This window comes from Mobula hypostoma, chromosome 21, assembly GCF_963921235.1.
Source record: "Mobula hypostoma chromosome 21, sMobHyp1.1, whole genome shotgun sequence".
In the NCBI taxonomy this organism is placed as follows: Eukaryota; Metazoa; Chordata; class Chondrichthyes; order Myliobatiformes; family Myliobatidae; genus Mobula; species Mobula hypostoma.
Genome location: NC_086117.1, coordinates 57,378,907 through 57,393,001, shown reverse-complemented (window position 1 = coordinate 57,393,001; position 14,095 = coordinate 57,378,907). Strand labels below are relative to the sequence as shown.

General features: G+C 41.3%; 1 protein-coding gene across 12 annotated transcripts in view; it reads right to left on the bottom strand.

The window, feature by feature from the left end:
• fbrsl1 (fibrosin-like 1) overlaps positions 1–14,095 on the bottom strand; it is a 1,030,575-nt gene that overhangs the window by 773,475 nt on the left and 243,005 nt on the right. For all 12 annotated transcript variants that reach the window (XM_063074086.1, XM_063074090.1, XM_063074091.1 and 9 more), the window contains exon 2: positions 7,637–7,837. In XM_063074086.1, the coding sequence (XP_062930156.1) occupies positions 7,637–7,837 (201 nt within the window). The remainder of the gene's footprint in view (positions 1–7,636; positions 7,838–14,095) is intronic.

Here is a 14,095-nt window from a genome sequence, read left to right as displayed (position 1 = left end):
CGAGAGAGAGAGCGAGAGAGAGAGCGAGAGAGAGAGCGAGAGAGAGAGCGAGAGAGAGAGCGAGAGAGAGAGCGAGAGAGCGAGAGAGAGAGCAAGAGAGCGAGAGAGAGAGCGAGCGAGCGCGCGCGCCTGTGGTATGCCAAATTACTGGGTGAATGAGTAGTTTTTGGGATACTGCAAGTCTGAGTCATTACTGATGCTTTGCTGGACGATTGTGTGTGCAGTAAAGGGTGCTGATGTTTTTTGCTGGTGGGAGTGGGGGGGCATCATTACCTTGCTGTTGCCTGTGCGTGGGAGGGGAGAGGGGGGAGTGGGGGTTTGGGCTCTAACATTTTAACTGTCATTCACACTTTGGGGCACTTTGCTTATTCTTTTTCTTCCCAAACATCAAGAAATTTCAGGATGTATATTGTATACATTTCTCTGACATTAAGTATACCTATTGAAACCTATTGAAAAACCATTAAAAAAAGACTCGAATGTTAATATGCAGAGAGAAAAAAAAACAAATCATGCAAACAATAAATGCAAACAAATAGCATTCTGAACTGAAATCCACACAGACAGCCCTGTCTATTCACCTTTAGTTCAGTGCAGAGTGGAGCAGCGAACAGAAACAGCCCATACCTCTCCTTGGGTCCCAACTTGCTGATCTTTTCAATCTGGCCTGGCACTTAAATCATCCAAACATTGGGTTCAGTCGCTTCGATACACTCTTGAGCCTTTTGCCTTACTAACTTCAAATTATCATCGGTATCAGCCTGTAGTTTCTTTGACTTTTAACACCAGTAGTGTGAACAGTGATTGTTCTTGCAAGTAAGGAATTCAAACATACTTACTTTACCAAATGATCAATATCTGTAACGGCTAGCGAATTCTGTATTAAAAAAATAGGATTTTTCTGTTCAGGTTTCAGAACAGTGTGGGCGACCAGGGGCCATGCTGTTCTCCTTGTGCACAAGTAAAATAAAGTGTGGTTGAGTGTTAAAAGTGTATGTGTTCTGAGTCGTTATTTCATTGTCGACGACAATATAGGGTGGTGAACATAGTCTCTTGGACACTTACCATTATTGGCCAGCAAACGGAATCCAATAGGAGGGAAATTATGGTCCAAACTGTATAAAACATTTTCTGGTCACACCTCAAGTACTATATATAGGTTAGTATTTATCATGGTAGGGAGGACCATGATTGCACTGTTAGTTTAGGATAGGCTGTGTTTGTTTTCTTTTGGAGCAGAGGAAGCTCAGGAGAATCCAGACAGAGATGTACAGTATAAAATTATATCGGGTTGACTGTATGAAACATTACATTATTTAGGGTAAGAGGGAAAAAAACCTACGCCATTTATTAATACGCCGAGACTGTCTCCTGGTTCCAAACTGTCTAACAAAAGAAACAGCTTCTCAGCATCTATCCTGTCAGTCCTTTCACATTTCAGTGAGAACAATTCTCATTCAAACATGAGAGAGCACAGGCCAATCCGTTAAAATTTTCCTCACAGTTTTACTCACCCTTCCAAGGGATCAAACTAATGAATCTATACTTCATGAACACCACCACAGATCTATCTTTAAATGCAATAGCTAAAGTTGCACACTAGCATTCCAAACGAGATCCTAGTAAAGCTCCGCACATTTTCAGCAATACTTTCTTACCTTCACCTTCCAACCTCCTTGCAATTATACAATGGACTTTATAGACATGAAATTCCTAAATAAATCCCAAAGTCACTTTACAGTACTTCAAAGGAAGCTTCCAATTCTTTCTGAAAATAAAGGCTGCATATCCAGCACAAAGCTCATAAAACCTGGTCTCCTATTTGCATGGACTGCAGATAACTAAACACCAATGCTGTCCCTGTAAAATTGTTCAATTGCACTGACAGAAGCAGCAAACCGACATCTCATTCAGGTGAACATCATCAGCATCAAACTCCTAATTCCATCTCTTATTATTTCCTAGGAGTCTTTTATCCATAACTGACGAAAATGGAGAAGAGGCATAAAGGACCAAGACCCATAATCCATAGGCTGGTATATATAAAGGCCCAGCATAAACTACTGAAAGAGTGCACAAATTCTCAAATGCCACCACTACCACCGCGCACCCACCCCCCCACCCCAGCCTCACGGACCACAGATCCTACAATGACCTATTCTGTTATCTGAGAATTGGAGTGGAAGCAAGTCAGCCTCAATCCCAAGGGAGAAGCTAAAATGTCTCAATCTACAATAAGGTGCCATACAAATAAGGTATTATTTCCTCACTAGTTTCCTTCTGCAGCTGCACATTATTTTCCAGAGAACACAAATGTCAAAGATCAAGCAACAAATAAATACAAACACACGGTCGAAGTTGATACTTACACCTTACTTTCAAGTTAAATTTGATTAATTTGACTTAATTGAAAAATATAACACAAGACTCAAGCATTTTTCTAAGGGCATCACAGTATGTCACTTAGTTAAATATACTACAAAAGGTCCCTGGCTAATATTAATTTAGGGTCACATCAACAGCAGCTGAAATATAGGTTGATTTGTTTAATGTAGGAAGAGCAATGCACACAAAATGCTGGAGTAACTCAGCAAATCAGATAGCATCTATGGAAATGAATAAATAGTTAACATTTTTGGCCAAGACCCTTCTTCAGGACTGGAAAGGAAGAGGGAAGATACCAGGATAGAAAGGTGGGGGTAGGGAAAGATGCCAGAATAAAAAGGTGGGTGGAGGGGAAGAAGGACTAGCAAGAAGGGTGGTTGGGGAAAGGTAAAGGACTGAAGAAGAAACAATCTGATAGGAGAAAGGGAGAAGAAGGGATATCAAGAGGAGGCAATAAGCAGGTGAGGAGAAGAGATAAGAGACCAGAGTTGGTAATAGAAGAGGGAAAAGGGAGGGGAAAAAAATTACCAGAAAGAGAAATCGATGTTCATGCCATTACGCAGGAGGCTACCTAGATAGAATATCAGATGCTCCTCCACCCAGCAAGGCAAAAGAAGAGGTCATGGACTGACACGTCAGAACAGGAATGTCGACTGTTTGTTCATTTCTATAGATGCTGTTTGACCTGCTGAGTTCCTCCAGCATTTTGTGTGTGTTGCTCTGGATTTCCAGTGTCTGCAGAATCTCGTGTTTATAGTGTAGGAAGATGCTTCTGTAGTTGCTATTGATTTTCCTATACCCACTGTAAAGTGTACATGCACGATGCAGTGTCATATTAAAACATGCTAGGCATGTGGAATCAGAATTTCATTGATGCAAGAAACAATATTATGCAAATTGCCCCTGATGCTTAAATTCACAATGAAATTATCACTGTATGAAAATCAGTAATCAAATCCATTCAGACACACAGTAGGTAAACAGCAATTTTAAACATCATCTGCTTAACAATGCCAACTCATAGTAACAATCCCAGATAACATTTTAAGAGTTGACCCTCAACCTGTTGCTCAGTCTGTGAAAATTCCTCTCTGAGCTGACTAGTTTTCAACTCTGACAGAAGTATTACTACATAAGCACCACTCAGATGTCGGAAACACCCATATTACTCTAGCTGAGATAACATAAGACATAGGAGCAGAATTAGGTTATTTGGCCAATCGAGTCTACTCCATCATTCCATCATGGTTGATTCATTATCCCTCCCAACTCCATCATCCTGTATTCTTCCCTTAACCTTTGATGACCTTACTAATCAAGAACCTATCAACCTCTGCTTTAAATATACTCAATGACTTAACCTCCATAGCCATCTGTGCCAACAAATACCACAGATTCACCACCCTCTGGCTAAAGAAATTCTTCTTCATCTCTGTTCTAAATTGACATCCCTCTATTCTAAGGCTGTATCTTCTGCCCCTAGACTCACCCACTATGGGAAACTTCCTCTCCACATCCAGTCTAAATAGGCCTTTCAATATATATATATATTAATTCAAAGTAAGTTTTGGATATCAAAGTACAGAAATGTCACCATATACAACTCTTGAGTTTCATTTTCCTATGGAAATACTTATATAATTAACCAATATAACAGGATCAATGAAAGATCAACCAGAGTGCAGAAGAAAGCATCAGTTGCAGCATCAATAGTACATGGAACAAAGGGGAAAAGCAATTAATCTCACTCCTATCTTCAATCCCATCTCGAAAATGTAGTTTGGCTCTTCTACTTAGCCACTGGCCTATTAAAACAGCAGTGATTATCAACCTAAATTTCTACTTTCCTGTTGATTCTTCTCTCTGGCTTCCACCAATTTTTGCACTTGTTTTATTGTCACAGAGATGTTTACATTAATGGAAAAAACTGATTTAATCCCCAAACCTAAATAATGACAGCTGCAGTACAGATATTCAATATTTGGTCAATCTCGAAGTGTCAAAAACAAGAGGCTTCATCTGTAAACCCTACAGTACTTTAGTATTTAAGTGAGCTGATGATCAAGAGCAAATTATATAACTTTATTTATTTATTGGGGTACAGCACAGAATATGCCCTTCCAGCCCTTCGAACCACGTTACCTAGCTATCCCTAGCCTAACCACGGAAAAATTTACAATGACCAATTAACTTACTAATCGGTACATCTTTGGACTGAGAGAGGAAACCGGAGCACCTGGAGGAAACACACGCGGTCATGGGGAGAATGTACGAACTCCTAGAGTCAGTGGTGGGAGAAAATGTGTTTTTGTTGAAGTGGGTTCCTCATTATTCCTCACTGTAAATTGATTGAATGTATTCACTTAAAATTTAAAAAAAAAGAAACTTCTGCTAATATCAAATTTCTAAAGTAGTTGTTTCCCCAGGCTTTGCTTGTGTATATGCCAAGCCATTTTACACACAGAACTTTTAATCAAGCTTGGTTGCATAAAGTTAGACAAATGATTTCTGCATTTTTTTAAAGCAAATTTAAGAAAGCGCTGGTAAATCTATCAACTTTTGGCTGGTGGCTAATGAAACAAGGAAAACAAGTAAATAGTTTGTTAATCACTCTTCTTCTGGCAAACGATCATCGCAAGTAATAGTCTGTACCTTCACTTTGGATTTGAAGGCAATTTGATGTGGCAGTACTAAGGCGAGGCAGCAGACCCATCACCGAGAGCAAGGAAGTCCCGAGGTTTGATTGATTTAAGCGGCAGGCTGAATTGGAAAGGTCAGATTGGGTCCAAATCGAGGTGGCAGGTCCAGACCCCAGAGTGTATTGAAGCAATTGAACCATGTTTGGACGATGATTTAGGCACCAGGCCAGATTGGAAAGGTCCGGGTGTCAGGGGCAGAGGCAAGAGATGAACCGCTCTGTGTTGAACAAAGGATCTGGAGACGGACTCTTTGTGGACTTCAGTTCAGAACTCTATTTGCTTGCATTCATTGTTTGCAAGATTTGCTTTTTCCTCTGCACATTGGGCATTTTTCAGTCTTTTTAAAAATGGGTTCTTTTGGGTTTGTTTTGTGGCTGCTTGTGTGACAAGAATACACATAGATTAAGATGTTAGCTGTCCTGTGTGATCAGCAGTTGGTCTGCCACCTGTCTTCAGGAGAGAGAGAGAGATAAGGAAAACAATGGAGCAGCATTTGGAGATGTGTAATGAAGGGACGGGGGAGAGAGAGTAACAGAAGGAGGGAGCTGTCAAGAGCGGCTCCCCCTTTGAACCCTGAACTGTTTGAAGTGATGGACAGGCGATACCCCCGCAGGGGGATAAAAAGGGACAGGTTCGCTAAGGCAGGACACACACGACACCCGAGGTAACGAGACCCTGGAAGCGGTGCGCCTCTCACAAGTCGGTGGGAAGCTTTTGGACGGCTGATCGTGGGATCAAGCCATAGACACTCAGGGTGGAAAGGCACGATCGGTGGGAACCTGGTGTGTATCCACCCTTTGCCAGGTTCACCGCAGGGAAACGATTTGTATTTGGAAACGGAGGGGTCACGGTCGGTGACCTCAGATGACATCACAAAGGGCTCACACGAAAGCTGACTGCGAAGGTCTGTGTGTGGAAGCCGTTTGAATATTCATTCGTTTTGCTCTCTCTCTCCTTCCCCCCACTGTCTGCAAACTGAACTGAACTAAAATTGAACTGAACTTTGTGTCACTTTGAAATTGGTCATTTACCCCTAGACAACGATAGAGCTTGATTGATCCTGTTATCTTAATTCTGTGTACATGTATGTTTATCATTGCTGAACTGTTGCATTTATTATTCTTTTGATTAGAGTACTGTGTTGCTTGTTTCTTTAATAAAACTTTCTTAGTTCTAGTAATCCAGACTCCAACTGAGTGATCCATTTCTGCTGGTTTGGCAACCCAGTTACGGGGTACGTAACACTTGTTAAGAGATGAATCTCAAGATTGTATAATTATATGTACTTGAATTCTTTCCACAAACCTAGGACTACTAAAATAACACAATCCACCCCTCCCCCCATCCTTGATAAGATAGGAAAACTACAAAAAATGGTTTAATGTCCCCAAAATTTCTTCAGCCAGAGAGTGATGAATCTGTGGAATTCGTTGCCACAGGTGGCTGAGGAGGCTAAGTCAACAGGTATATGCAAGGCAGATGTTGATAGATTCTCAATTAGTCAGAGCACGAGGGTTATAGGGAGAAGGCAGAAGATTGGGGCTGAGAGGGAAACAGACCAGCCATGATAAAATGGCAGAGCAGACTCAATGGGCCGAACGGCCTAATTCTGCTCCCGTATCTTACGGAAAAATTCAATAAAAAACAACTTACTGCAATGTACATTATTTTAAATCAAACTGCAAGCAAATAAAACCTTGCCCTGGATTAAACTTGTACACTTTTAACATGTTAACCTTCACGCTATTTATCAAATATTTATTCCTCATTACAAATCTAGAATCCAAAACATGATACAGATTCTACATCTCTAATCTAACTTCCAATGGCTTGGAGATTATGTCGACAGCGATAATGCTGATAAATTTCATAACCATCTTGTACATTACATTGCCTGTGAGACAGAGACACTTGCGGTATGAATGTTGCTGTTAAACTGTGCATGACTGGCATAAATATTCTATTAGAGGGAAGCCACTAAAGTCCAAGCCAAACATTAAAATGGAAGGAGACAACAATAACGACACTGGAATTTAAAAGAGATCAAATGTTCAAATGGCAATTACAATGTTGACCCTTGTATATTATATTTCATCTACTGAACAAGGAACATCTTGAACAAGAAAAATGGACAATTCTTCTGTAGATGTGGCTTAAAACAATCGCTGATATCAATTTAAAAACACAGTTAAGCAATGGATGGGACAAATACAACATCTCACCATTATTGAAGCCAGAAGTTGGTGATTGGCATGTCTGGTAACACTATAAATTTATATTTTTTTTACACATCACCACCAAGAGCAGTTTTAACGATTAGAATCTCAGTGATGATCAATGCTCAGCAAATCATAGTTGACCAAGTTATAGCCATGGTTGAACCTGGTTCAACATGTAATAATGATTGTTCAGAGGGTACAAGAGAGGTTAGATTGTTCAGAGAGTACAGGGTGGTCAGAGTGTTCACTAATGCAGATCCTGCATCCTTAGGCAAATACATCAAGAATGTAACTGCAACATGCATATAAACGAATAACAAACACCTGACAGACCTGTGCAGAGTTCTTCATCGGAATTTTTTTCTTTGTTTGATCTCTTCCCTGATCTTGTCCTCTCTCCAAGGTACCATTTCCATTCTCATGTCCATTTTCACTTGGCTCAGCCAACATGCCATTTTCCACTTGTCGTGGTTTCTTCCCTACTTGTTTTTCCCACTTTTCATTTCGTTCTTGCGGTCTTAGTGCAAGGTCCTTCTGAAATAGCACAAGATAATAAATTATAACATTTCATTTCTTGTTTGTTGAAAGACAAATGATGAGTATTCTTGAAGTTAATAGTTAGCTGGGTGGCTTCACAATCTTTAATTGCCTTACTGAAGCATGAACTTAAATGCCTCAGTTTATCAGTACACATTATACCTCTGGATTCTACATTTGCCAATGCCTACAAACACTTTAATATACTATAGCATTAATGATGACTGTGGTATCAACATCTCTGAGGATCTATCCTAGATGCAACATATCGATATAGCTACAAAGGAGGCATGACAGTGGCGATATTCCATTAGGAGTTTGAGGAGATTTGGTATGTCACCAAAGACACTCGCAAATTTCTACAGATGTCCCATGGAGAGCATTCCAACTGGCTGCAGCACCTTCTGGTATGGTGGGGGGCGGGCGGGTGGGGGGGGGTGGCTACTGCACGGATTGAAATAAGCTGCAGAAAGTTGTAAAATTAGTCAGCTCCGTCATGGACACTAGACTCCATAGTATCGAGGACATCTTCAATGAGTGATGCCTCAAAAGGACAGCATCTGTTATTAAGGACACCTAACTGATTGAATTTTCTGAATAACTAAATATACTAAATATACTTGTAGATGTTATTCACATAACATTTCCAGATCATGCCTTGTTTTCATCGCTACCATCAGAAAGGAAGTACAGAAGCCTGAAGGCACACACTTGATTCAGGAACAGCTTCTTCCCCCCGCCATCAGATTTGTTAATAGACATTGAATCCATGAACACTATCTCACTAATTTTTTAATTCTATTTTTGCACTAATTTAATTTATATTTATTACAATTCTTTTTTTTCCTGCAAAGACAACAAATTTCACAACATATGCTGGTGATATTAATATAGATTCTGATCAAGGCTTGGAAACGATTTTGTACATTCTACCACTTTTCTAACAAGAATATTGATGCCAACTGATATGCACCGTTACTGACAAAGATCATAGAGCCATAGTTAAATAGTAAGGAAGCTGGCCCTTCAGCCCATCTCATGCATACTGACCAAGTTGCCAACCTAAGCTAGCCCCATTTGTCTGTACTTGCGTCTTATTCCTTGAAACAAATTGGAAATGTCGGGTACTGGCCATATTGAGGTGGCAGAGCCTGAGCTCATGGTGAGGTACAATCCAAGGTTTGGATTATTTAAGCACTGGGCCTGATTGAAATGGTCATGGTGTTAGGGTTGGAGGCGAGGGACAGGCTCGTTCGGCTCGCTGCTCCCTGGGACTGTGCTGGACTGAGGCTGTGGCCTGAAATTAGTGGTCTTCTGGATCAGCTGTACTGATGGCTGGCATTGTGAACTTCAGTTCTGAATATTGTTTACTTGCTTTTATTGTTTGCACAAGGTTTTTTTCTCTCTCTGCACACTAGTTGTTTGGACTGTCTTTTTTTGTTCTTAATGGGTTGTATTGGGTTTCTTTATTTTGTGGCTGCCCGTAAGGAGATGAATTTCAAGGTTGTATAAAGTATACATACTTTGATAATAAAATGTACTTTGAACATTGAAACCTCTCATCTATACCTGTCTAAATGCCTTTTGAACATTGTAACTGTATCACCCTCTACCACGTCATCAGACAGTTCATTCCACATACCACCTCTGTATGAAAAAGGCCGTTCAAGTCCCCTTTAAAATTTTCCCCTCTCATCTTAAATCTAGACCCTCTAGTATTGTACTCCTCTACCACGGGGAAAGGACTGCAACCAAGCACCTTATCTATGCCTGCCCCTTATAATTTTATATAACTTCTATAAAGTCACCCCTCAGCTTCCTGTGCTCCAAGTGGAAAAAGTCCCAACCCATCAAGTCTGTTCTTATAACTTGGGCACTCTGGAATCTTTTCAGCACCCTTACCAGCTTAATGACATCCTTGCAACACCTTCGTGACCAGATCTGCACATAATACTCTTGTAGTCTCATCAGTGACTTGTGCAGTTGCAAGATGATGTGCCTATTCTTGTTCTCAATGCCTTGACTGATGAAAGATTACAAGCCAAATGTTTCCTCAACCACACTCTTTTTGTGTGTCTCCTCTTTTAGGGAACTACAGTACTATATTTGTCAATGTGGAATGGAGAATGAGTTTGCAAATCTGGCGAAGCAAAGACTGTTGGGAATGGCAAGGGTAGAGTGCCACAGGAGGCATGTAGGAGAGGTGGCAGAGAAGGAACACCAGGGGCAGTCCGGGGGGGGGGGGGGCACAGGTGCAGACACGCCAGCCCTGAGAGAATAGGTAAGGTCATTTGATTTCAAACAGTTGGTTTATTGATCATTAGAGAATGTCCCTCTGCTGCTCTCCTCTCCCTTCCCCTTTTCCCAAGCATGATTCCCCTCTCCCTGCTCCCTTCCCACTCTCAGTCCACAATAGAGACCCACATCAGAATCAGGTTTATCATCAGTCATATATGTCATGAAATTTGTTTTTTTTTGGCAGCAAAACAGTGCAATATGTAAAATTACTACAGTACTGTGCAAAAGTCTCAGGCACCCTAGCTATTTATGTGCATAATACAGTATGTAGTCAAATCCCTAGAGCCCTCTGGCCTGCAGCACTGTCCATTTAAGGTCTAACTTAGCAAAATGCAAAACTTCACACTTGTCTCAGTTAAATTTCATTTACTATTCATTGGCTCACACCCCAAATTGTTCTGGATTGTGTTGCAATCTTAGATAACCGAGGTCACTGTGTATTTTACCACCGATGTTGATTTATCCAAAACTAACTAACCATGCCAACTGCATTCTGATCCAGCTCATTAATATAAGTGATGAACAACAGTGGATGCAGCACCAGTCCCTGCAGCACAGCACTAGTCACAGGCCGCCAATCCGAAAAACAACTCTCCTCCAACTCTTACTGCCACGTCCATTTTGTATATAATTGCCGGTCACTGATCTAACCTTCTGGAGCAGTCTACTCTGCCTATCAAAGGCCCCGCTAAAGTTCACGTAAACAACACTTCCTTACCTGTATCTATCCCCTTGATCACCTCTTCAAACAAGCTTGATTAAATGTGTAATGCACATTTTTCCCATACATAAAGGCATGCTGACTATCCCTAATCAGTCTTTGCTTCTGCACATTTAATACATGTGCATCCTATTTCTCAGAACTCCCTCCAGTAACTTTCTCAACACTAACATTACCATCTTACTGGTCTGCTTTGTCCTTACAGCTCTTGTTAAATTAAGATGCACTACTGCTCGCCAGTTTCTCATACCCCACTATAGCTAATGATAATGTAAATATATCTGCCAGGGCCGCAGCACAGTCAGAATCAGAATCAGGTTTTATATCACCAGTAGCTGTCGTGAAATTTGTTAACTTTGCAACAACAGTACAATGCAATACATAACAATAGAGAAAAATCATGAATTACAGTAAGATCACACAAACCAACCTTCCATCCTTGGACTCACTTTACACCGCACGCTGTCGAAGCAGTGCTGCCAGGATAATCAAGGACATGACCCACCCAGTCAACACACTTTTTGTCCCCCTTTCCTCCGGGAGAAGGCTCAGGAGCTTGAAGACTTGTACGGCCATAGTTGGGAACAGCTTCTTTCCAACTGTGATAAGACTGCTGAACGGATCCTGACCCAGATCTGGGCCGTACCCTCCAAATATCCGGACCTGCCTCTCGGTTTTTTTGCACTACCTTACTTTCCATTTTTCTATTTATAATTTACTAATTTTTAATATTTAATATTTGTAATCCAGGGAGTGGGAAGCGCAGAATTAATCATCACTGTGATGATTGTACGCTCCAGTATCAATTGTTTGGTGACAATAAAGTATAAGATATAAGTGTGTGTGTGTGTGTGTGTGTGTGTGTGTGTCTATATATATAGAGAGAGAGAGAGATACATACACACACACACACACACACACATAAAGCAGTTAAATCAGCAGTGCAAAAATAGAAATAATAGTGAGGCAGCGTTCATGAGTTCAATGTCCATTCAGAAGTCAGATAACAGAAGCTGTTCCCGAATTGTTGAGTGTGCACCTCAGGCTCCTGTACCTCCTTCCTGGTGACAGCAATGAGAACAAGGCATGACCTGGGTAATGGGGGGTCCTTAATGATGCCCCTTTTTTGAGGCATCACTGCCTGAAGATGTCCTGGATACTATTGGGTCTAGTGGCCATGATGGAGCTGGCTAAGCAGACTCTTCTCTACCTTCTAACTATCCTATAACATACTTCGTCAGGTCTCAGGGATTTTTCTAACTTAATATGCTTAAACACCACTGTCTCCTCCTTTTTAGTGATATGGACTTCCTCTTTTGTATTAAGACAGAAATCAGCAGGTCAGGCTGCATCTGCAGAAGGAAATGGACAGTCGACATTTTGGGTCAAGACCCTTCACCTGGACTGACTCTCCAGATGAAGGGTCTCAACCTGAGATGTCACAGATACTGCCTAGCCCATGGAGTTGTTCCTGTGTTGTGCATGTTGCTCCAGATTCTAGCACCAACAATCTCTTGTGTCTCCTCTTTGTAGTCATGGACAGAGACCACTGATGGCACCATCGAAAGGTAACCACCAATGGACACCATGGACAAAGACCACTGAAAAAATTTTTAGTACATATCCTCCAAAAAAAAAATGCTACTTTGAATGTCCATCACCTGGCAATCATTGAGCCATTATACATTCAAACATTCAGAAATAATATTTACCAAATGTATCACGTATATATAAATACATCAGGGGATTTGGTAAATATGAACACATTTCAGATGAAACATTCTTATTATTGTGAGACAAATATTCACCAGGCTGCAAATAAATGGTTCATAGAAACATAGAAAATAGGTGCAGGAGTAGGCCTTTCGGCCCTTCGAGCCTGCACCGCCATTCAGTATGATCATGGCTGATCATCCAACTCAGAGCCCTGCACCAGCCTTCCCTCCATACCCCCTGATCCCTTTAGCCACAAGGGCCATATCTAACTCCCTCTTAAATATAGCCAATGAACTGGCCTCAACTGTTCCCTGTGGCAGAGAATTCCACAGATTCACCACTCTCTGTGTGAAGAAATTTTTCCTAATCTCGGTCCTAAAAGGTTTCCCCTTTATCCTCAAACTGAGACCCCTCGTTCTGGACTTCCCCAACATCAGGAACAATCTTCCTGCATCTAGCCTGTCCAATCCCTTTAGGATTTGATACGTTTCAATCAGATCCCCCCTCAATCTTCTAAATTCCAACGAGTATAAGCCTAGTCGATCCAGTCTTTCATCATATGAAAGTCTTGCCATCCCAGGAATCAATCTGGTGAACCTTCTTTGTACTCCCTCTATGGCAAGGATGTCTTTCCTCAGATTAGGGGACCAAAACTGCACACAATACTCCAGGTGTGGTCTCACCAAGGCCTTGTACAACTGCAGTAGTACCTCCCTGCTCCTGTACTCGAATCCTCTCGCTATAAATGCCAGCATACCATTCGCCTTTTTCACCGCCTGCTGTACCTGCATGCCCACTTTCAATGACTGGTGTATAATGACACCCAGGTCTCGTTGCACCTCCCCTTTTCCTAATTGGCCACCATTCAGATAATAATCTGTTTTCCTGTTTTTGCCACCAAAGTGGATAACTTCACATTTATCCACATTAAATTGCATCTGCCATGAGTTTGCCCACTCACCTAACCTATCCAAGTCACCCTGCATCACATCCTCCTCACAGCTAACACTGCCGCCCAGCTTCATGTTATCCGCAAACTTGGAGATGCTGCATTTAATTCCCTCATCCAAGTCATTAATATATATATTGTAAACAACTGGGGTCCCAGCACTGAGCCTTGCGGTACCCCACTAGTCACTGCCTGCCATTCTGAAAAGGTCCCGTTTATTCCCACTCTTTGCTTCCTGTCTGCTAACCAATTCTCTATCCACATCAATACCTTACCCCCAATACCGTGTGCTTTAAGTTTGCACACTAATCTCCTGTGTGGGACCTTATCAAAAGCCTTCTGAAAATCCAAATATACCACATCCACTGGTTCTCCCCTATCCACTCTACTAGTTACATCCTCAAAAAATTCTATGAGATTCATCAGACATGATTTTCCTTTCACAAATCCATGCTGACTTTGTCCGATGATTTCACCGCTTTCCAAATGTGCTGTTATCACATCTTTGATAACTGACTCTAGCAGTTTCCCCACCACCAATGTTGGGCTTACCAGTCTATAATTCCCTGGT